Source organism: Micropterus salmoides, unplaced genomic scaffold (assembly GCF_014851395.1).
Source record: "Micropterus salmoides isolate LMB-PRFRI ecotype aquatic unplaced genomic scaffold, ASM1485139v1 Ms_hic_scaffold_17, whole genome shotgun sequence".
Taxonomy (NCBI): Eukaryota; Metazoa; Chordata; class Actinopteri; order Centrarchiformes; family Centrarchidae; genus Micropterus; species Micropterus salmoides.
Window position 1 is genome coordinate 20,266,662 of NW_024040817.1, and position 22,076 is coordinate 20,288,737.

At 41.5% G+C, this 22,076-nt stretch overlaps 1 protein-coding gene across 1 annotated transcript in view; it reads right to left on the reverse strand.

Moving 5' to 3' along the window:
* Positions 1 to 22,076, reverse strand: part of elp2 (elongator acetyltransferase complex subunit 2) — a 28,511-nt gene that overhangs the window by 1,126 nt on the left and 5,309 nt on the right. The window contains exons 9-21 of the mRNA XM_038725113.1: positions 21,787 to 21,870; positions 20,419 to 20,519; positions 13,273 to 13,404; positions 12,542 to 12,691; positions 11,418 to 11,609; positions 11,076 to 11,145; positions 10,762 to 10,857; positions 9,247 to 9,304; positions 8,173 to 8,245; positions 7,269 to 7,461; positions 1,823 to 1,944; positions 1,542 to 1,684; positions 672 to 785 (exon numbers count right to left, since the gene is read on the reverse strand). Coding sequence (XP_038581041.1) covers positions 672 to 785; positions 1,542 to 1,684; positions 1,823 to 1,944; positions 7,269 to 7,461; positions 8,173 to 8,245; positions 9,247 to 9,304; positions 10,762 to 10,857; positions 11,076 to 11,145; positions 11,418 to 11,609; positions 12,542 to 12,691; positions 13,273 to 13,404; positions 20,419 to 20,519; positions 21,787 to 21,870 — 1,528 coding nt within the window. The remainder of the gene's footprint in view (positions 1 to 671; positions 786 to 1,541; positions 1,685 to 1,822; positions 1,945 to 7,268; positions 7,462 to 8,172; positions 8,246 to 9,246; positions 9,305 to 10,761; positions 10,858 to 11,075; positions 11,146 to 11,417; positions 11,610 to 12,541; positions 12,692 to 13,272; positions 13,405 to 20,418; positions 20,520 to 21,786; positions 21,871 to 22,076) is intronic.

Sequence of the window (22,076 nt, forward strand, 5' to 3'; positions counted from 1 at the left end):
ACTCACCCATGTGGAATACTAGACATACAGAAATGCCAAAAAAATGAAACGACCTGCAGCGGAAAAGTTGTGGCCAATCCGGCCACAGTGATCCCCAGTCAGCCTGACATATCACTGACACCAGGCACTATTCAGGCAGAGTTGGTGGACCAAACTATAATGCTCTCCCAGTTGTGTCCTCGCTTGGTTTATTTCATGTACCGAGCTTCAATATCTGTGTCTGGCTTGCAGTCTATGCTGAAAAATAGTGATACAAAGAAGCTTCCTCTGGTTTGTGTTCATTTGTTTGAGGGAGAGACAGAGGTGGTCAAAGAGAGTGAATGAGGAGTGGGAGTGCTGGTAGCGAGAAAGCCAGTGAAACCGAGAAATAAAAAGTTACTTTCTGATTGTTTCTGAGCGGTTACATTCTAAAAGTACAAATAAATACGCCCACATACCACCGCACAACCCTGTGGCCACAACGCCTGATTTGGTCTCAATTCAGCCAGAAACAGAAAGCTTCTGCATCTCACCAGCTATCAAACTGAAGCGACACTACTGTTTCTATGACACATTGTCATTTACATCTAATGCCCATAGCCATTGGAGGCTTTTCAAAGTTGCATCAGGAACTGAACTTCAGATGAACTGTGTGTGTGTGTGTGTGTGTGTATGTGCACTGTAAAGGATACGACATGTCCGTTGCTCCACAGCTGCTCCAGTCGTGTCCTCCAGCAGCCTCCTGGCTAGGACTCCATCTGTATAGCAAGATCCTGCCGCACTCCAGGCCAACTGCAAGCAGGTAGCTGAGGAAGACACCAAAACACACGTTTGCATCATAGCAGACCAAACCTTCACCGACTACATTCATTTCCAATGCGCAAACCTCAGGACAATGGTCTAGAAACAAAACTGAAATTGTGCAGAACTGTCATACTTTGATTCCACTACAAATATAAGATTAAATTCCACAGGATATAAATGTTTCAGCTGGGGCTTTGGAAAAAAACAGTAGTTTCTTTCAATACTTTATACTATGACCGATAAATCTGTATTTATATCAGTACTCTCAAGCAGCCCATTATGCCCCGACATAAGCAATATTGGTATATTGTAGTTGTACTGAGTATTCTAAAATCAAACATGAAAGGTGAAGTCAGACTTCTGCATTGTGTCTGCACAATGATATTGAGTATTGATTTGTAGCCTCTTCATTTCCTTAGTTAGTCCCCTGCCAACACTTGAGCATACTGTACTTCCTTATGCCTTAAAATAACTACAAACAACTTTACAATAAAACAATGGACAGTCTCCTTTCTTATTACTTCTTGTACATGTAGATAGTTGTTGTTAAAAACAGAATATTCTATGAACAAAATAAAAAGAGTGCTTTGTCTATAAGTGCTTGCAGAGATAATTCATGTATTTGGATGCTGTGAGCCATTTTAGTCATATGGTAACTCATTTCCTAAACACATCTTCACTGGGCAGAACATCTGCTATTAACTATTTGTGGATCAAATGAAAAGATTGGTTGTGCATCTGTCCATCTGTGTGTGTACCTGTTATCGGAGCAAAGCACGGGGCAGAAGGCCACAGCAGTAGCAGAATCACCCACATCCAAGATGGAAGAACATGGCTGAATCTCAGGAGGAAGCACAGAGTCTCCAGAGTCCTTTAATCTGCACGGGCCCCACACTATTACCTGGACACACACACAAAAAATGTAATTAATACACAAAAATTCATTACATTAGTATGTCACAATGCAGTTTTCTTACCATCACTTTTTCACCTTAAAAGCAAAGACTTGTATCTTTTTTTTTTTTTTTTGTAGAATTACCTTCTTGTCCCGACTGGATGTCACAAAGTATTTGCAGTCTGGGCTCCAGTCACATGACCAGATTATTCGGCTGTGTATGGCTGTGTCCTTCCCTGTGTGTGCATACAGCGAAAACTGCAGCTCTGCATGGATACAACAAACGCAAACAAGTAAAAACAATAAATTCAGACTCAAAATCCTATCATCCATCCAAGCACTGCATATATTTTGTCACATTTCATTTACAGAACACCACACTGACACGGCCCTGTTTGATGAGAGATGAGCTGGTAGTCAAAACTTTGTGTCACAATTATGTAGCATGACATCAGCATGTCTAGATCCCTACCTCGCTGCTCTGTAGCAGAAAAGCTCTCCCGAGTGACAAATAAACAACCAAACAAGACAAAGAACCTCATTCCAGCCCTTCATTTCAGTCAGTTTTGGTTTATGACCTGCTGCTGTTTATTTCCCCAGCCTAAGTCATTTCAGACCCCAGATTGGTTTTCCCCAGAGAGGTTGTTTGTATGCTGCTGGCAGCAGCCTGTCTGCGCGTCCCCAGCAGTACTGCTCTTTATTGGCATTCTCACACACGCGCACACACACAAACAACGAAGCCGGCATGTACACACAGCCGTATAAACTACAAAACTCTGAGTTAACCACCGTGTCGTGTCTATCCACAGCACATTCACTCTGCAAAATACACACACACACACACACACATATCTGAGGGTGTGATGTCTGGGACACTCAGGTGTCGCACCTCCTTCCATTAACACTCTCATCGGATGGCCACGAGGGGAAGGGGGTCTGTTCAGCCCAAACACACAGATGGAGACCAGAGACGGACAAAGTAAAAGAAAGAAGAGAGACAACAAGCAAAATAGACGAAGATAAAACAGCAGACAGATTAGAAGAAAAGGGAGGAGAGGAAAGTAACAGTGTCTCCTTAATGAAGATGTCTGGGTGCTTGACCCACGAGGGTGAGGAAGGCGAAAGAGGGAGGGGAGGAGGATGTGGTGAGACAAAACAGGTAAGAAGAAAGGTGAGGATAGAGGGAGTCAGTTTGTTTGATCAGCTCTGATTTCGTTTAACCTTCCCTGGTCTGAGACTGTGTGTTCCTCACAATCACCTTGAGTGATTCAGCAGCCAACCGGAACAGACGAGAGACCCCCCCCCAACCCCAAACCATCCCCAAACCCTCCCACAAACACCACCCCTGCCAAAGTGCAGTCCACTATACAGGCAAACAGGAGAGTGCAGGACTGGTTAGTCTCTGTCACTACCCATTAAGACCATCCTGCGCTGCCAAAAGAGCCACGAGATGAGTTATCAGGTGCAGGTAGGAGGTAATGCTCTGGGCTTAAATGTCGTGTTCTGCTCACCTTGGATGCAGGATTGGATTATTTGTCTGAGTAAAGGTGCTGAGATTCTCTCATATAAACAGACTCTGCAGGGGCATGCTCTTGTTTACCACACAGTCCCTGCAGGAGTTGAATGGAGAGTGGGGTCCACAGATCGACTCAGGACACTGGCCAACAGAAGTACTGATCCACTATCAGCCCTTATATTGTGTTTGTTTCAGGTTTCACCATCTTCCTCTAGGCTGTTTATAATTATTTTTATTTACCTGATCTGTGCCCTTGTTGATCAAACTTTTACAAATTACATTTAAAGGGACCAAGTGTATTTTTCAGTGGCCTCTAGTGCTGAGGCTTCACATTGCAACCACTACCTCCCAAAGTGTGTGCTCGTGCGCGTGCTCAAACTAATGACAAACAGAGACTGACACACCAGAGAGAGCGTCACACAAAATGCAGGAAACTCAGGTACACTCCCACTGCAATGTTACAGTAATATTTCATCAGCTTGATGTTGAACTAATCCATGTTTGTTGCACGACAATATTACATTAATTGCATTTAGCCGACATGATACGTCTGCATTAGCTCGCCTGCTGCTTTTCAATAACTATTTGTGTATCTTTTGCAGAGAGGCTCAGCAATGTCAGCACTGGTAAATGTATTGGATGATAACAAAAACTGTTAGTGAGCTAGACTGAATATTATAAGTGAGATTGTTACCACACAGCTGGGGCTCCGTCTCTTCAGCAACTGTTCCTCTTCTGCCACTACACATACACATTACGCCTACACGTGCGCACTGATCCCCCTATAGTGAGGGTTAGGGTTACAATTTTGGATTTATTCACGCACTTTAAAAACATTTATTAAAAGCTTCTTTCTTTTCACATTTCTATTTACAGCATTATATGTTGAAATGTACATCATAATAGGCTGCATATTAACTTATTGGGAGAAAACTGGTAGTTCTATTTAAAAACAGATGTCAAGCACCCCCATATCGCCAAAGCTTCGACTGTGAGATTGACAGTCAAAACAGGCATGGCCCAACTTAGCATCGAATCTTTGACTAGTTGGGGTCAGCCCTACATACAACTATAAACTATGTTTTGCAACAGATAACGTTAGTGTTACTGGTCGGTGTAACTCTGAAAGTCCACTGACTCCACCTGCGCCATGATTTTGTTCTGTCCCCTGCCCAGCGCCAACTTCCACTGGCTTTGCCTCAGACGTGTTTCAGCAGCGGAGCGTGTAGCCTGCCCCACGTTATTGACTTGTTTTAAATGTGTTCTATGTGCTTCTACTACCCATCACAACTCTCTGAACTGGTTTTGTTCCGTTCTCTGCACCGCTTCATATCCCACATGGAGCATTTCAGAATAAGAGCGTTTTGAACCAACTAGAACACAAAATCACAATATATATTTCACACGGTTTCCAGTAATTGTAGTTTACCTGTCAGGACCGGTCGTTTTTTGGTGCTACCAGACTTCATTTTTGTTAGCTGCTGTGTTGCTGTCGCTGTGTGGATGAATGTTTCAGCCTACTCAAACTCATGGATTTTGTGGAAAATCTGACCAGATTTCTTCACACAGGAAGCAGCATAGTGGCTGTTCCAAGCGACCGAGAAAGGAGGCATGTGTTTCATTGTTATGTGAGGTTTCAACCTGTGAACCCATTTATCAAGCGACTTATCAAGCGACTCCTACTTAAGTGCAATTTATACTTCTGCATCGAATCGACGGCGTGGCCCCCCTACCCTACGCTGTCACCTACGCCATAGAGTAGTGTCAGAGTAACCTTTAAAAGCAGCCCTCAAGTGATCACATGATTAATCACATGTATGTTCAGAGCAGGAATAGCCAATCAGAGACAAATATTTACCAACATCTACCATATTGTTCACGCACGGAATGTGACTGCAAACAAAATCAGAATGAGCTTTTATTTTATCCTTCAATCTCGGAGCTCTGAGACGGAGTCTATATCTATACAACAGAAGTATCTTGGAATTATAATTGATGATTCTCTCTCATTTGAACCTTACATTCAGCAACTGGTAATAAAAACTGAAGTGGGTTCTTATTTTAGAAATAAGTCTCGCTTTTCCTTTGAGGCCAAAAGCAACTTGTTGCTGCCTCCTTTATGTCTGTGCTGGACTGGTGATGTTATAGACATGCATACATCTTCACAATGCCTAGACAAATCTTAAAATTCTTACTCACTATTACTCACATGTAGACTTCATCATTAGCATATTGTTATTTATAAAGCTTTTCTTGGACTGCTTCCTTCATACCAATGGTTCGACATCCTACAAAAAAAAAAGTATGACCTTTGCTACCAGGACTTACTTACATCAACCATAAATTGAAATTACTTTACAGGTACATCTGGTTGTAGATGTTTTGAATGTCTTTAATCTTATAATTTTGTAATTTGTTCTTGGTTTTCATTTTAAATTGTTTTATGCTCGTGTTTGTCTGAAACCATGTTATTTGTGCTGCTGCCTGTCCTGAAAAAAAGTATTTTATTCCTGGTTAAATAAAGGTAAATTAAAAATAATTCTTGTTGTTTCCAACACTGATTAGAACAAAAAAAAAAAAGAAAGTTGTGTAACAATTAATAATTGTTCAAATAAAATGCAAATATTAGCTAAAATACAAAAAGCTGCCCTACATTAACTGAGTTTACTTGGAGTTATTTTGAGTCCAGAGATCATTTCTCATTCGCTTAATTTCTCAGACCGAAGGGGATATTTACAGTTGTGACCTTCCAGAAACAAATCTGTTTCTCTAACCATTATTGTCACCACCACTGAGTTAAGTCTAAAAGAGGTCAAAAGGTCAAGCTAAAACAAACACACTGGGTGATGGAGAGCTACAAAGGAAGCTTTTAGATTGATGTTTGCAATACCTCAAAATAACAAAAGGCTGTATTGTTGTGGGAATGTGTCTGGATCTGGTCCCAGGAGCTTGAAACCTAACTGAAGGCCGAGAACAAGCCGCTACAAGACCACTATGTCTGAGGGTTGCACAACTCTAGAAATGTGTTTACGGCGTTGTTTTCTTCTTTTTCATCGTGATCTTGACATGAATGTTGAAACGTTTTAACCGTGTGGATCGCTGGTGTGTGTGTCGCATTGAACGTTACGTCGCGGCAGTTGTGTGTGGTGTCGCTATGACGACAAGCTACGTACTATCTCTGGGTACTATCTGCACTGGAAAACGGAGCAGGGCCGAGCAGAGTCGAGTCTATCGATTTGCGCTGTGGTAGCATTTTTCGGCAAGGCAGCAGAGAACGTCAGAACACCGTCAACAGTTCAACGTTTAGTCCTGATGGTAAGATGTGGAACAATGATGTTGTGGACTTGTGAGTAACTTTTACCATCTGCTAGGTTACGGTCTCAGTCTGAAGCGGCTTTGATTTGGATCACACTACCTTGTTTCTTACGACACGCCCTTCTCTGCTTCTGATTGGCTAGTAGTCCTTACCTGGGAACTGGGCATGTGCAACTCCCAACAAAGATTTTGTACAAGTAAGATTCATCACTCTGTAGCTCAAGAGCGGAGCGTACAACACATAGGGTGAAAAGAGGAGCTGCAGCAATGTGCAGTATGAGAAAAATATGGTGCTGGTGTCATCCTGCATAATACCAGCAAAATGTGGCCAGTTTACATAGATATGCAGAGAAAATGTGGTTGCATCTAATCTTGCCTGTTTTAGCTCCTTTTTGGTCTAGTTTCAGTTAACGTCACATTACTTGTTTGGCTCTTCACAGTATTAATTAGAGGATTCCTTCTAATCAGGCCTGCTTGAATTTGATTTGGAATAAATCTGCTCAGTGGGTTTACCTTACTTTAATTCGTTTAAATAAGGTGTGCTGGTGTCATCTGCCAGTAAGGCTCCAATATCGTCTCTTTGTCTTGAAATCACACATTTTTAATTAAGCTATATTTATTTGCAAAGCAGCATGAGGAATCATTTTCTCAGCTTGAGCTGTCCTGCATTACAAAACAAGATCCAGACAACTAAATAATACATTTCTTTAAAAGGGGAACCCCCCTCTGTCGTGACATCTCCTCCTTCCTCTTGCTCACCTGGACTTTCAGGCGTGGGCAGGTTCTGTCTCCATAAAGACCACGTGCGATCACGGGACACGGCCAAAAGGAGTTGTGCATCGGGGGAGAAGGCCATCTGGGTGACGGTGAGGGAATGGCAGGGCAGCGTCTGCAGCTGACGCCATGTGGCTGTACTCCACAGCAGAACTGCTGCATGCTCAGCTTTAGATGCCTGGAAAGACAGTTTAGATTAGTTTATATACAGAGAAAAAAAAATACACAATACAACATCTTTAAAACGCATCTTGAAACCCACTTCTCATTCTTTTTCTTGATTTTACAACTTTTACTTTGTGGGTAATACACTTACTGTATTTCTCCTTGTTTTATACACTGTCTTCCCTGTCTTTCCTTTCTCCCTCCTAGCCATATCTTCTTCCTGCAAATTACTTTGGAACTTTTGTCTTGAATAAATGTTACAGAAAGTTTGCGTTCTTGCTTGCCTCTTAAAAAAAAAAAAAAAAGATGTAGAGGTGGGTTGTGGGATGAGAACGGCCGTAACAGGGAAGAAAAGAGAACATACTTGTGAGGGGAGAGAGGAATAAAGGAAAGAGGTGCAGAGGAAAGAAAGTAGGACAGCTGGAGGAAACAGGAGATGAAGGGAAGAGAGAAAGGGGAGGAACGCAGGGTGAGAAGGTGGGTGAGGTAGAAAGAAAGAGTCGAACTTAATCAGAGTGACTATATGCCACAGAAAGACAAAATTGTCTACACAATCAAGGTCAGGACAATGTAGGTTCCATCAATATCTGCCTGACAGCAGTGTGTGTGCTGTGGTGTGAAGGCAGAGTAAATATGTCATGATGCTCTCTCCTCTCTGATCTAATGCCCTTTGCTGGGGTAGGGGGTTGGACATGGTCTCTCGCCTTGATCTTATCACACTGACCTTGCATGCAGAGGCTACTACCGTCCTAGCGCTGTCTGCAGCGAGGCAGAACATCTCAAAGCCATGGCCGTACCTGGGGGAGACAGAGAAGGACAATTGTGAAGAGATTACTCATAGACAATGATTCAAGATAACAGCCACACTGAATATGTGGAAGGACCGACCAGCATCTGAGAGACAGACAGGTGAAGGGAGGAGGACAACAACAAAGAGAGGACTCCCCGTCTGGCAGAAAATTAAGTATTCTGTTTTTCCAGAGCGTTGCCCCAACAAGCTCCCAGCTTCGAGCCATCGTCGCGTGCTGACAGGTAAATAAGCGGAGTGTGAAATTAAAATACTGATCTGAGATGACTGGTCCTTCTACCGCTGACAGAGATGAACAATGATGATGCTGCAGCTAATCACTCACAGCCTAATTACTTTTAGCTTGCTGACTATCACCTGGCTGTTTTAAATGTCAACAAGTCAGCAAAGTGAAATCACAGCCTGCAACTCAAAGGAGAGAAATTCCTCCCACGACGACGAGGCTTTCAAACACTGTGGCAATTTGCCCGTGACTGAGAGTATTATTTGTGCCACAAAAATAATTTGGCCACTTACTCATTTTAATGTTCCTATTATGCACTAAATGAGTGAAGGGGGTGAAGCCAAATGGAGGTAAAAAAAAACAAACGCTTTTCAACACACACAATGTCCATGCTTCGTCATGTTTATGGCCGATTGACAGGTAAATGGATTTAGCATTGGCCACAAATGGAGGCAATATATTTAGCCTGGGGGAAGAGGCTCATGGGATGGCAGGACCGTTGGATCCTGATTGGCTGATGAATAGAGGGAGACAACCAAGAGTTTTGGAAAGTCTGTCATTTTCTGATCCAATAAACCCTTTTGGGCAAAACATTTCCCTCCGGAAATGTTGCTTCATTAAGACCAATATGGAAACTCGGACTTCTTTTATAAGAAAGGAAGAATATAAAAAGTGGGTTGTATGTTGTCTCAGGACTCTGGATAGTTTGTACAAGCAGGTAACTGTTTTTGGAAACACTGTCAGCAGAGACATATTTGGATACTCACAGTTTCTGTACCTCAGGCCAGAGTGTGTTCTGGAGAAGGTGATCCTCTGGTGGGGGCTCTACACGTGCATACACACAAACACACAGACTTCAAAATCCTTATATAACTGTCATTTGCAGGGCCCTGAAAACTGAGCTGTTTTAAAATTCTAATACAACCAGTTTCCAATTTACTAAATGAGGATTATACCAAAGTGGCTATTATAATTTCCCTCTTTTAAATCCCTGTACTATTAACCCAAAGAGCGACAGATTGGATACTGAACGTGTGCATTTGTGTATGTGACAGACAGTACAAGTTTAAAAGAGGGGGGGGCGGGGGCGCAAGCTTCATGGTAGACTGAGAACACAATCGATCGCCCTAAGACAAGGTTCACATTCAGCCTCTTTAAACATTTAGCTTTCATGACATCCTTAGCCCTGCAACTTGCCACCCCCCTACCCAAAAAAAGCTACTGCAGCTTTATCTTTGATTCTTAACAGCTGCTGGCTTTGAGGGGGATCAAATCTTGCTGGGTGCCATACCTCTCCTTCACCCCGCAGGCTCCCCACAAGCCTGTGCTGCCTTTGTATTGCATGTAATTAAAAGCTAGACTCCTTGTGTTTTTCTTATTGGTCATCGGCTTCTCATTTTGCCTAGTTATTAATTTGTCCCCCTGCCTGCAGAAGCCAATCAAACTTGTGAAAATGCGGTCTCTGCACTAGGTTGCTCCCTACGTAGCCCGGGGTCACCGATACTTAAACTTCGCAATCACATAAGCCTGCTTCCTAATTAGCATAGCAGATTAAGGAGTGGCTTCAATCATGCTGATGACAGCCCTCAACACCCTCTAGCCCAGGGGTTTTAAAGCACCATATACGTTCTCTTCATTTGACTCTCATCCATTCCCCATCTGCCCATTTCCTACAATTTCTATTTTGCCTTTGTTTCTTGTACTCTTTTTCCTCTGTGTTTCACTGCCGTCCTCTCCACACATAAACTCAATGCCATTTTTTGATCCCAAACCCATCCATCTCATCTTAGATTTGAGATTTTTCTCTGATTTGCAGTCATTGTGTAACGAGAGCCTGCAATTGTCCTGTCTATTTTTTGCTTCTGCTCACATCACTGCTTCCTGACTGACACCTATTCTCCCTCTTCACCCACTGCCCCTTTCCTCTCATCCCCTCTCCTGCTGTAATATTGTCGGCCTCCAGGAGACCTCTGGCACTGTGGCAGAAGAGCTGTAATAACTAACTGTCCGTCTGGCAGCCGCATATCATTGTCTCTTATAAGAACATCCAGCGACAGGCAGACAGGAACTTTTAAATGTGTACTGAGGCTGCAGAGTGGATTGCAACGAGGAATATGAATCAGGCTATCAGACTGCAGGGGAGACAGGAATGCACTTTGGCTCTAAAATTATTTATCAGGTAAATTAAATCAGAGTTTACTGAGATGACTACTTATTTGTAGAAATGACCATATTATGTTGGGAAAATACTTAAAAATGTTATTTTTGCAGCTTTACAGTACCAGTCATGATAAGCGGGTGGAAGTAAGACTCCCGGTATTGATCAGATAAGCTGTTGAACTGCCCTTCTTCTTCATTGGTTTTTGGGACAAGGTCGCCTGTAAAAAAAAAATTCTGTAAATATATTTGACTATTTGAATATTACATTATATAAAAAGGAATGGAAATACTAAACAAACCCTCAGTATAAGGCACAGACAGCTGTCTCAAACTACTGTATGGATCATACAGGCTCATGGCTCATGAAAATTGATCAGACAAAACCTGGCCACAACCCTGAGCTCAAAAAAAGAGCAGAGCTGAGCAAGTATTTTACCTTGAAATACAGCCTTGTTGGAGAGACCCAAGGCAGGTGTGCTGGCTCCTTCTGGAAGGCTGGCACAGTCCTGGCAATGTGCAGATAAATTAACAAACAGAGACACACACATCAATAACTATGCAGGAATTTTAAGGAGAGTGGGAAGTCCACTCAGCACATTTTACAGTTGGAAAACAAAGTGAAAGAGACACTACAAAGAAAGTGAGATCTGGCCTTTGGACAGAGGGCAAACATGTAGCTCTCTACAGGTCATGGATTTGATCACTTAACTATTTTGACAAATGGGATAAAAATAACTTGAAAATAATAATCATAGATAGACATTTCATTGGCACTCACACTAGATGTCAACAGCTTTTCTCTGGAGCTCCCAGAGATATTAGCAAAGTTCTCCACAAAATTCCGCGGCGCTTGAAACACTCGCAGGACCTTCTCGTCAGCTCCAGACACAAACTGAAACCTTCCAACCATGGCAAGACACTGCATGTCGTATCCATGGATCTGCGGCCGTGAGATCTCATGCCAGGTTTCCTGCAGGGTGAAAAAGACAGAAAAAGATATTATGAGTGACCAGAACAGGCTGCATGTGGTTGTCGGAGCCAGCATTTCACAATCTCTCTGATGTGGTGGAGTTTTGTTTCGTTTGTAACCAAGCCAAAACCCTGAACACTGAATCTGAATCTCCAGTTCAAATAAAACATTTCCAGCTTGAGATGCAAAGTGTTCTCACCAGAGAAGATGGAAGGAATGGCTCCACTAAAATGACCGGATTTCCTTTGGTATCGGCATGAGGTGGCAATATTCCAAACAGGCATCTTGAATAATGTGATAAAGACTGGAACCTTGATTATGCTTCTGCCCAAACTGAATGCTAAACTGGGATGTTTTACCTCGCTTCTAACAATTTAATCTCGATAAACCTGAGGTGAAGAAGTGGGAAGCGAAGACATTTCTGCAGTACAGCTGGGGCTCATCAATCAACACCTGCAACTCAAGTCTTGATTCCTTCCCTCAAAAATATATAATCACTTCTCAGAAAGTATTTATTATTAAGTCACAGCCTGCTGAAATTCAATCAGACACAGAGCCTAAACATATTTTAGTAAACCACTGCAAGTAGAGAATCTATTAGGTACACACTATATACACTATATCCCACAAAGGTTAATACAATTGGCACATGTTAAAAGGACAGCAGCATTACAGGAGACTGTTTGCAATGTAGGACTGCTTTATGGCAATATTAGATTTATAAATAATTGCATTAATGTGATGTATTACCTTGATTTTCCAGGTATTATTCATCAGATTAGCTAACAACAGTTTTCCATCAGGTAATAATATATAATTCCAAACTATGCATATAAAACATAAAAATAACTGTCACTAATTTTGAGCTACAATCAGCTTTGCAATTTCTCTTCTACTTCAACATGTTACAGGTGATTCTTTTCCTATTTTACCTGTTTGGCATCTTGTTTCCTCCATGGAGTGAAGAGTCTGGTGGTCTGATCTGAGCCCACACTGAGGATGAACTCACCCTCGGGATCCCAGCTCAGGTCCTGGACTGCATTAAAGTGACCCGATATCACAACCCCAGGCCTCCATTCTCCCTAGTCAGGCAGCATTGCAATAGTCAGTTCACAACTTTCAACTGATTTCTTGTCTAAATTTCATACACACCAGTGCCACATGACGGAAACCTCCAGAACGTATATGATTGGCACCTACAAATGGGCGAGTGATTATAATTTAGGTATTGCGGTCTGAGAAGACAATCTCCTTTGAAACATCTGAATTACCGGTAGTTATCAACACCTTCAGGTTTGTGCTGAACTTTAAATTCACTATCCAAGCTGGCGTAATTGAAATGCAGTTATCTCTGAACATGCGTTGTGACTTCAGACCCCGACTCTTTCTCAGGGACAGCCAACAAAGACACATGCGAAGCCAGTCAAATTGAGTGGCAGAGAGGAGACCTGGTGTGACTAATTACACAGTGTGGCTGTGTAGCAATGTGCTAACACGGAATCTCATTTCAAACACACTTACTGTTCCAGCGCTTCAAGGAAGAGTTTTACATTTCTTGTGTGAATGAAAGAAACGATATGTATTGTAACTGAACAAACTACAAAAACTACTGGCAGTATATTGATTTAGAAAGTTTACGCGTGACTGAGGCCATGACTCTCACCTCTTTCTCTTGGTGTTTGCACCAGAGATGTAGCGCTCCATGAAAAGCGTGAGCCACAATCATGGAGCCATCCGGACTCATCTGGCAGCCATAGAAACCCAGAGTGTTGCCTCCAACCTCCCCTACACGCACCTGGTGTGGAAGAAAAAAATAATAATAATAAATAAACACCTTGTGTGGATGATGATTACTAATCCGAAGAGTAAACTCACTGGCTTTTGAACACACTCGTATTGGATATCAGGTGGACAAAAGAACATTTGGTTTCTGGATCAGAGTCACTGACTTGTTGTGGGCAAAGATGAAAGTAACATGTAAAAACAGGAATGTGCATCAACTGCCACATATGGAGAAAAAAGCAACAAAGTCGGTTAATTTAAAGAAAATGTGATATTTCTGAGAGTTAAATTAGCACATCCTTTCATCCTATGCAACATTCAGACATGCAGCAGATAGTTCGGTTGTTGTGGCAAACACCTGTGTTTTGTGTAAACCTGCAGGCTACAGGCTCAGATTTATAGAAAAGAAGAGGACTGAGGGAAAGCAAATCTGTTCTCGGTCTCCCTTCAAGACTTATTAACTAACAGCTCCCACAATGGTGGACAGAAGCAGAAACCCCCCCCCCAGCAAATTAAGCTGACAAGTCAGATGAGAAATTATGCAAAATGGGACTCATTATAACTGAATAAACTGTGTTGTCTAATACAAAATGAAAGCAATTGCAGCGCAGCATATCACACTAAACAGATAATCAAGAAAAATGGCAAAGCTTGAGAAAACAGAGGGATTTACATAAAATTGGATTCGGGTGAGAGCCTGTGACCCCTGCCTCATGTTCATAGAGCAGATCATGTAGACAATGAAGGGTCCATGGGGCCTGAGCCTCCACTGCAAATAACTATCCAATTTAAAAATGCCCAAAATGATGAGTCTCTCAGTTCAGAAAAAAAATGGTAGAAAATAGAAATTGCTCCTTTAGGATTCTGACCATCTTGCTTTTGTGTGTCAAGACAATTCTGTATTGAATTTTGTGGATTCAAATCACTTTCTGGAGCAGAAAGCCCACTTTGATTTAAGTGCAGTTACCAATTACACTGACAAATGAAAATGTACTTGTTTAAACTCTTTCTGAGGTCATTCTGACTCACATTTAAGTTTCTTTGAAGTTTTTCTTTGCAAATCAGACACCAAACATAAAAAGAAGAACAGAAATAAACAAGTGCATTCAAAGCCAACATAAGTGTAGGAGGCAAAACAGAGGATTGCGACCAAAAATGAACAATAGTCAGCCATAATGCAAAGTAAATAGCTTCTATTTATTTCTAAAAATGTGTAAAAAACTTAATTACAATCTGTATTTGTTCATTCTTTCATTAATATCCATAAAAAAAAACACAAATTACATATTAAAATAGAGAAAAAACAGATAACATTAATATCTCATCCTGTTGCTTGCATAACCAGTAGGATTCAATGCAGGATTATGGCACTAGACAGAAATAACGAAACAATGTGGAAATTAATTGAAACATTTAAAATCTGAATAGAACAGGAATTCTTGTGTAAGCAACAGAGAGCTTTTCAATCCATGCATGAGCTGTCCATATTTTCACCTGCAGCTGGCTGGTACAAGGAGACATACACTTTGAATCATCTTTGAAATATAATGGACAGGGCAAGAGAGCAAGTCTATACTCCTCCTGCATAAAGAGACATACATATTCACAGACATCAGTAAAAGTCAGAAATCTTCATTATTATCATCAACTCACTCTTGACAACGATACTTCAATACCTAACCAAACAAAGAGAAACTATTTGCTTATAACTAAACTAAAATACTCAAGGACTTTAAGGGGGATTCTAAAGAGCAGGCCAACTTCTCACTGCCATGAGGAATTTAAACAATTAAAAGCTTTATCAGGCCCTGAGGCCTTGGAGGTAAACTAGGCCCAGAGGGCAGACCTATTCAAATCGATTGCAGCAGAACCCACCCTAGAGAGCGCTACACTGCTCCCTAAGCAGCACTGTGGTCTGTATCCTGATACGGCTAGGTAATATCTCCGGCCATCTTTAATTAGCTTGTGCTTTAAATGATATGGACATTGGCTGTGAGGAAATATGAGAAGTGCTAAATTCACACTGGAATGATTAAAATCTGGAATGATGTACAGCTTAGCCTGTTATCTTTTCTTAAAGTAGGTAAGTAGAGTGAGAGCATGTTGAGCTGCAGCAGAGAACTGAGGCAGACCGCAGGAGAAACACACAAGAATGTGCGTGCATCAATTAATAATAATAATAATAATAATAATAACTTAACTACTTATTTAGAAAGCAAATAAGATCCAGAAGTTAAGATTTAAATATTTAACTTAAATAATTACTACAACAAAAATCAGTTATGTGTAACAAACACCTTGAAAGACTACACACCAATACACCAGCAGAGACACACACACACACATATTTTCGCAATGTCTGTCTGCTATATGTGGAAGTAAAGTGGTGTTCTCAATCATCCGGCCCTCTTAGGGAGCTTGAGTTGGTCATCAATGACCTTCAAAATAATACCTGTCTGCAGGCTGAAACACAGCAGAACTAATGACAGCAATAAAAGGCATGCCTTCACTTTGAATGGCACGATCCTCCAGCCATCCAGGGAGAGAGACAGACAGGTACAAACATAGATGGTGAGATTGAGAGAGAATGAGATGCAACATTAAGCAGATTGATTCTAAAATTCTGCACACAAGAGTCCACCATAAATCATGCAAAAACTCACAGAGGCAAAAAGCCATCATCTGTCTTGTTTACGAGAGAGGGAACAATATGGATGCACGGCATGCCTTATCGCTGGCCAGCGGGGGTACGGGGGAGGAATAGAACAAGGGCAGCAAAGAAGGGAAGGCATATATCATTCTAGGAAGGAGAGAAAGAGGGTGATGAGTGCTCAGTGAGCTTAGCCAAGCCAGGAAAACCCAAACAATGTGGAGCACATGTTTTAAAATCCTCAACCTTTCAGGTTGAAATGCTGGCCGACACCCGAAGGGTCTTCTTCCCTTCAATTTCTCATGATGTTCAACATATTTTCAATATTTACAAAATAAAGTAAGGACGAAGGATTATTTTTTATTATTTATTGATCTGTTGATTTGTCTCAACCAATCAACAACGGTTCTAACTGTAAAATTTGTATTCAAATAATAACCTTAAAAAGCTTATATGGCAAACACGTTACCTTACCTATTTTTTAAACCAGTAGACAGTGCGCAACATTAAAATTAATTTTATGTCGTGTTTTTGGCCACCTGGCAAATGTAAGTTGAATATTCACTCTGTTGTGGTCTCCACCAACTCCTCTTTAGCTGCGAAATGCTCCATTACGCTCACCACCTACCTACTAACTTTATTTTTCTGCCATTGGGTGCTGTAGCATACACTGGCTTTGTTCCTTTTCACTGAAAACAGAACATGTTACTGAAAACAGCTGCCTGAAACAGGTGGAAATGAGAGCAGTGAGTGTGAACCAAAAGACCAAAACAATGAGCTAAAAGAGGCTAAAAAGCTCCATAGAGCCATGGGGTACTGCACATTCAGCTGAATATTATCTGTTTTTTCAGTAAGACGGACTCATTTCACATTAAAATTTAATTAATTTATGGATTGTTAAGCTTTAAGCAAATAATGAGCATGAAATCTACTCTTACCTGGCATTCTTCCCAAAGGGATAAAGTTAAAGAGTAACTTAACACTCCCTGAAAATCTATCTTGAGGCAGTCTTGGTCTAAAGTCAATAGCACAGTATTTTAAGTATTTAGTATTTTGTTATTTTAGCATTTTGTTATTTTGTGCATTACTCTGATAGTAAGATGCGTCCGCATTTACGCACGAGGCACAGCAGCGTAACTTCACAGATTATTAAAATCTCCCGACATGCCGTCAGGAACGGTCAGGATCTAATGTTATTTCATGTTCTGGGTTCTACACATCCAAAAGGTCTCACACACAGTCCAGGTTCATACTGTGAAACAGTTTGGAGTAAAGCAGCTGTCCTCCTGAAAATCCTGAGCTCCATCAGGGCATCTAAATTATTTCAGAAGCTAAAAGTTGAATTATGTTTCCTCTCGAGAGTTTCCTCTGTTCTGTCATGTCAAGTTTATAACTACAGCTTTTGCTGCTTAAATGCTCCACGACATTTGCCGTGACTTTACTGCGCACATGGAAACATTTAAAATGACTGACAGCAGCCTCTCTAATCATCAAAGTAAATTGTAAAAAACAAACACTCATACATTAATATAACACACAATAAAGAAACCAGTGTAGGGGAGAGATGTGATCCACGACCGGTTCATCATAGTTTATAATAACGCAGCGCAGTGAGGGTCCAAACGTTTCATAGAGGAGACAGCGTCTGTGAGTCTGTTAACAGACTCCAGTCTGCAGTGTAGTTCAGACACTTCACAGATAAACCAAAGAGCTGCAAAGTAAGTAAGAATTTAGCTTCACAATCAGATACAGTTTTTCTCACGTCCACACCTCGATCCATATCCACCCCTCTGCTGTGAGTCTGCAATTCAATCAATCAATTGATGGTTTTTATAATGCGCCATTCATCTGTTATTATAATTGCAATGCTCCAAGGTATAAGCGCACCTGGCTTTTAAAGGGAATGGGAGATGACACTCCTATTTGTTTATTGCATGTCATGCCCATAACACTGTTTCACAGACAAAAGTACAACCCTTTGGAACCATGCGCCTGGTGCACTGACCATTGTTTCCACCATTAAACTAGCAAAATTGGAGTTGGACAGGCTCCAAACGCAACCACACCATACGCTTCACACCATGCTCTTAGATCGTTAAAATAGGGCCCTTGCTGTTGTGAAGAGTAGGAGGACTCCAGGGCTGAGTGACATCACTTTTGGGTGTGGTTACAGGTTCAACAGAGCACATATCTGACCACACCCAACCACACCCATCGATGACACTGCAGCGGTCAGAGGTGAAACAGTCTTGAAACTTTCAGCCAGAGAGGACAGCAAAACACTGCTTGTCAGCCTGGCGTTAAGTTACTCTTTAACAGAAAGTGTTAAGTACACATTATTCAAAAATATGAACTCATTTTGGTTTTAGTGATTTTCTCGATCTGCCATATGGTCAAGTGTAACTTGAGGAGAGTACACAAGCCGGGGTCTGAAAATAGGTTCTCTCTCAAACACACAAACTGACAATCCCTCCAGGCATTGTAGTGGCCCGCTGTGGTCAGTCTGAGATGTTAATTACCAGTGTGTCTCGTTAGTAAGATGTGCTTTACGCAGCGGTGGGCCCAGGCCACCCCACTGTTAACCCCGCTCTCCATTAAATCTCACCAATTACTCTAATCAGCGTGAAGAAACGGAGCACTTCTTTGTAAAAATCGGCTAATTAAGACACACATGGCTGGTCATTTAGCACCGCAGAATCTGCTCTGCCAAAAACTTCAACGTCCCGTAGGAAAGCCTTTGTGAGGCCTATTCAGATCACAGAAAACACTCAAAAAGGACCCAAAGGCCATTAATTCTCTCTAACGTGTAAAGATAGGAACAAAATATAAATACAGTTTAATTCACTTCATTGTTGCACATGTGCATCTCTGTGTGTGTGTGAGACAGAGCTTCAAAGGTTAAGCTTCCTTTATAGGCAGGGAATCTGTCAGTTCAAAAGGGTTTGGCTCTCTCGTTTGAATAAAAAAACAAGTAAGAAGGAAGAGAAATAGAGGAGAGAAATGGAGAGCAGACACATAGTATGCACTTTTACATTCACCAAAAAAGGTTATTTCAGGAAGGGGGTATATTTATTTCTTTTTTTTTTTTTTTTTACATCAAGAGGAAAAACCTGAGCTGTGGAGGGAGACTGACCACACCAGACTTTATTTCGAACGCCCACTCCTGCTTTTCTTTTCCACTACCCACCTTTGTCTGATAATACAGAGAAAAATATGTGAGATCTGCACTGGCTTCAGGCCCTAATCATAGTCCCCTTGTCAGAGAGGAGAATAGGGACTTTCACGGCCGCTCCTTTCTGTGCTTTCTGTTGCTCGTCACTTTCGATGTGAATGATCAGATCAAAGGCGCAAAAAATGTAACTGATCAAGTGTGGGATCTTTCTCATCACATCAGAGTGCAATCACACACAAGGTGACTGCCATAGCGAGGTAAGCCGTGTCTGTGCAATGACAATTGTGTGTGTGTGTATTTGTGAGCTGGCGTGCAAACATTGTGAAATAGATTCTGCGTACGTCTATGACAGTAGTTTGTGCAACTGTGCCTATGAGTACGTGTTTTTCTGTATCAGCCAGGTACACGGAAAGGTAATCTGAGGTGCTTCTGAACCACCTGAGAATTTGACAGTCCTATTTATAAAAATAAAAAAGGAGGCAGATGGGCAGAGAAATGCTTTTTTCCTCGCCATTCACACTTGTGTTAAATTTAGCCCCATTCTGGCACAACAACAGCTGTTGGGAGCTAAGAGAGAAGAGGTGGGGGGGAGCAAAGAGAAAGGAAAAGAGTGATAAAGTGAGAGAGGGAAGACGTGACGGGAGAAGAGAAAAGGAGGCAAGTTGTGGAGAAAAAGAGGAGGTGGTGGACAGAAAATGACAGAAGGCGGGAGAGAAAAGGGAAAGACAGATCATGTAGGGAAAAAAATAATAAGGGGAAAGGCGGTGCAGGCAAAGGCTCTGGCATGTCTTCCACCAAGCCTCTCCATCCCTTGTCGGATATGTTGAGGAATGGGCCATAAAAGAGGGGGTTCAGTATGAGTGAGTGATAGATAGGGAAGATGGGGGAGGACATCCTCAGCTTGTCTAAACTCACAGTGGTGCGCCAGGCTCGGTGCCTCTTCATCACTGTCTGTCACTGTTATCACTTCTATTCCTGACACCTCAATGTCAGTGAGAGTGGAAAACCGTCACAGGGGCATTGACAGCAGGAGAGAAAATACTAAGGGAGGGCTCTGGCTTCGGATCATGTCAAGAGCTACTGAAAGGGAAGCTAGCCGAAATAGAGTGAAAAATTGATGTGTGGGTCTGCATGGTTGTGTGTTCCCCTCAGAGAGTGACTGATATACTGACATACATCCTCCTGGTATTCAAGTCAACACTCACCTGCTCCACCCAGACTCCAGATCCCTCTTCAGGAGCCCAGAGGATCATGGTTTTGTCCATGGAGGCAGAGAGCAGACTGAGAGGCTGTTTCAGCTCACCACCTTCAGGGGGAGACAAAGGGACACTGGAGAACACATGCAGGAGCAGCACACACAGTCAATCATGGTCAACTGACAACAGTCAATTGTTTGATTAGTGGCTTCAACTTCTTTGGCTTCCACTAATGCGATGTCTACTCACATTACCTGTCTAAAGTTCCACATGTCTTCAAGTTATGAGTAGTTGTCATGCTCCTTTTTCAGGTTATTTCATTTGAATACTGTGAGGACTAAAGCAGTAAAACTAATCAATATTGAACAAATAAAAAGCAAAGATAAGGGAACATTCAGAAAAAAATTCTCGAAATATGTTTTTTTCCATAACCTATTTTGTCAATCATCTCACTCAACACTCAGATTTACCTGTAGAACCACTGTATTAGGCCTTACATGGTTTATTTTTCAGGCTGCATTGTATCATGCTTTTGTCTCTACAAATTGATCAGTTGGTAGCGTACGTTACTGACATTTTGTATTTAGGATGGCTGCTCTGTTGTATCAAATCAAAGGCTTCCTGCATGTGTTTACAGGTAAAAAAAAGACTGACCAATTACAGGCAAGGCCGGGTGGGTTAATTGGTCTTCCCAAACACAGGCCATTTTTTCTACAAAGACTAACTACAAGGAGACTGCAACTGCATTTTATAAAAGGATTTCTAAAGAGATTAATTTGTGTTAGAATGTATGGTATCATGTCATATTATTATAATCTATGCTTAATGATAACACAAATGTTACAAATGTTTGTAAAGATGCAAAAATAAACGACCAAAAAAAAGTTAATAATTGCTGCATAATTGTGCAGCTTTACATGCTTAGAGTATCATGTGTGATGTACACAAAAGCTTGGATGGGTGCAAAGTGATACTGATGTAACAAGCTTTTAAGACAACCAGAGTTTAAAGAGAAGATTTAGCACATCCGGCATCCTTTCCCTTGAGAATTAAGCCAATAAGTTTTCACACCTTTTTTTCTTATTCTTTTTTTCTCTAACACCTTCTCTTGCTGGCTTTTGTAAGCAATGACATCTTAAGACAAAGGGAGAGAAACAGTGTCTCTCAACTTAGCCTGGAAGCCAACCCATTTAGTTCCGCAGGCTGTAGAAACGGAATATGTGGTTGAAATGTTTAGTGGGAGCTACGTCTGATTCTGAAAGAAAAAGTTTGATTTTGAGAAAAACTACTAAGACACTTTAGCAAGGACCCGTTGCCAATTATCTAACATTGTTGTGAATAATGATCAATCACTTCCCTGCTTTTTAATCAAGGTACCTTTGTAGAGAGGTGGCTGCCAGTGGACTCCATAGACCCAGTTCTCATGGCCTGCAAGGACCGTCTCCAGAGATACAGCAAACACTGCGCAAGAGAAAGGCAGATGATTAACTGAGTAGGTGAAAAAAATAATCTCATTTCTTTTTGTGGCCAAGTACATGTAATTCTAAATGTTCCATTAAAAATCAATTAATTATGTGTCACACTGATAAAGGTAAACACGCTTGGATCTTTATGGAGGTCGGTAACCACCATGAGCCATTAAACCATCAAAAAAGCATGTCTCTTCA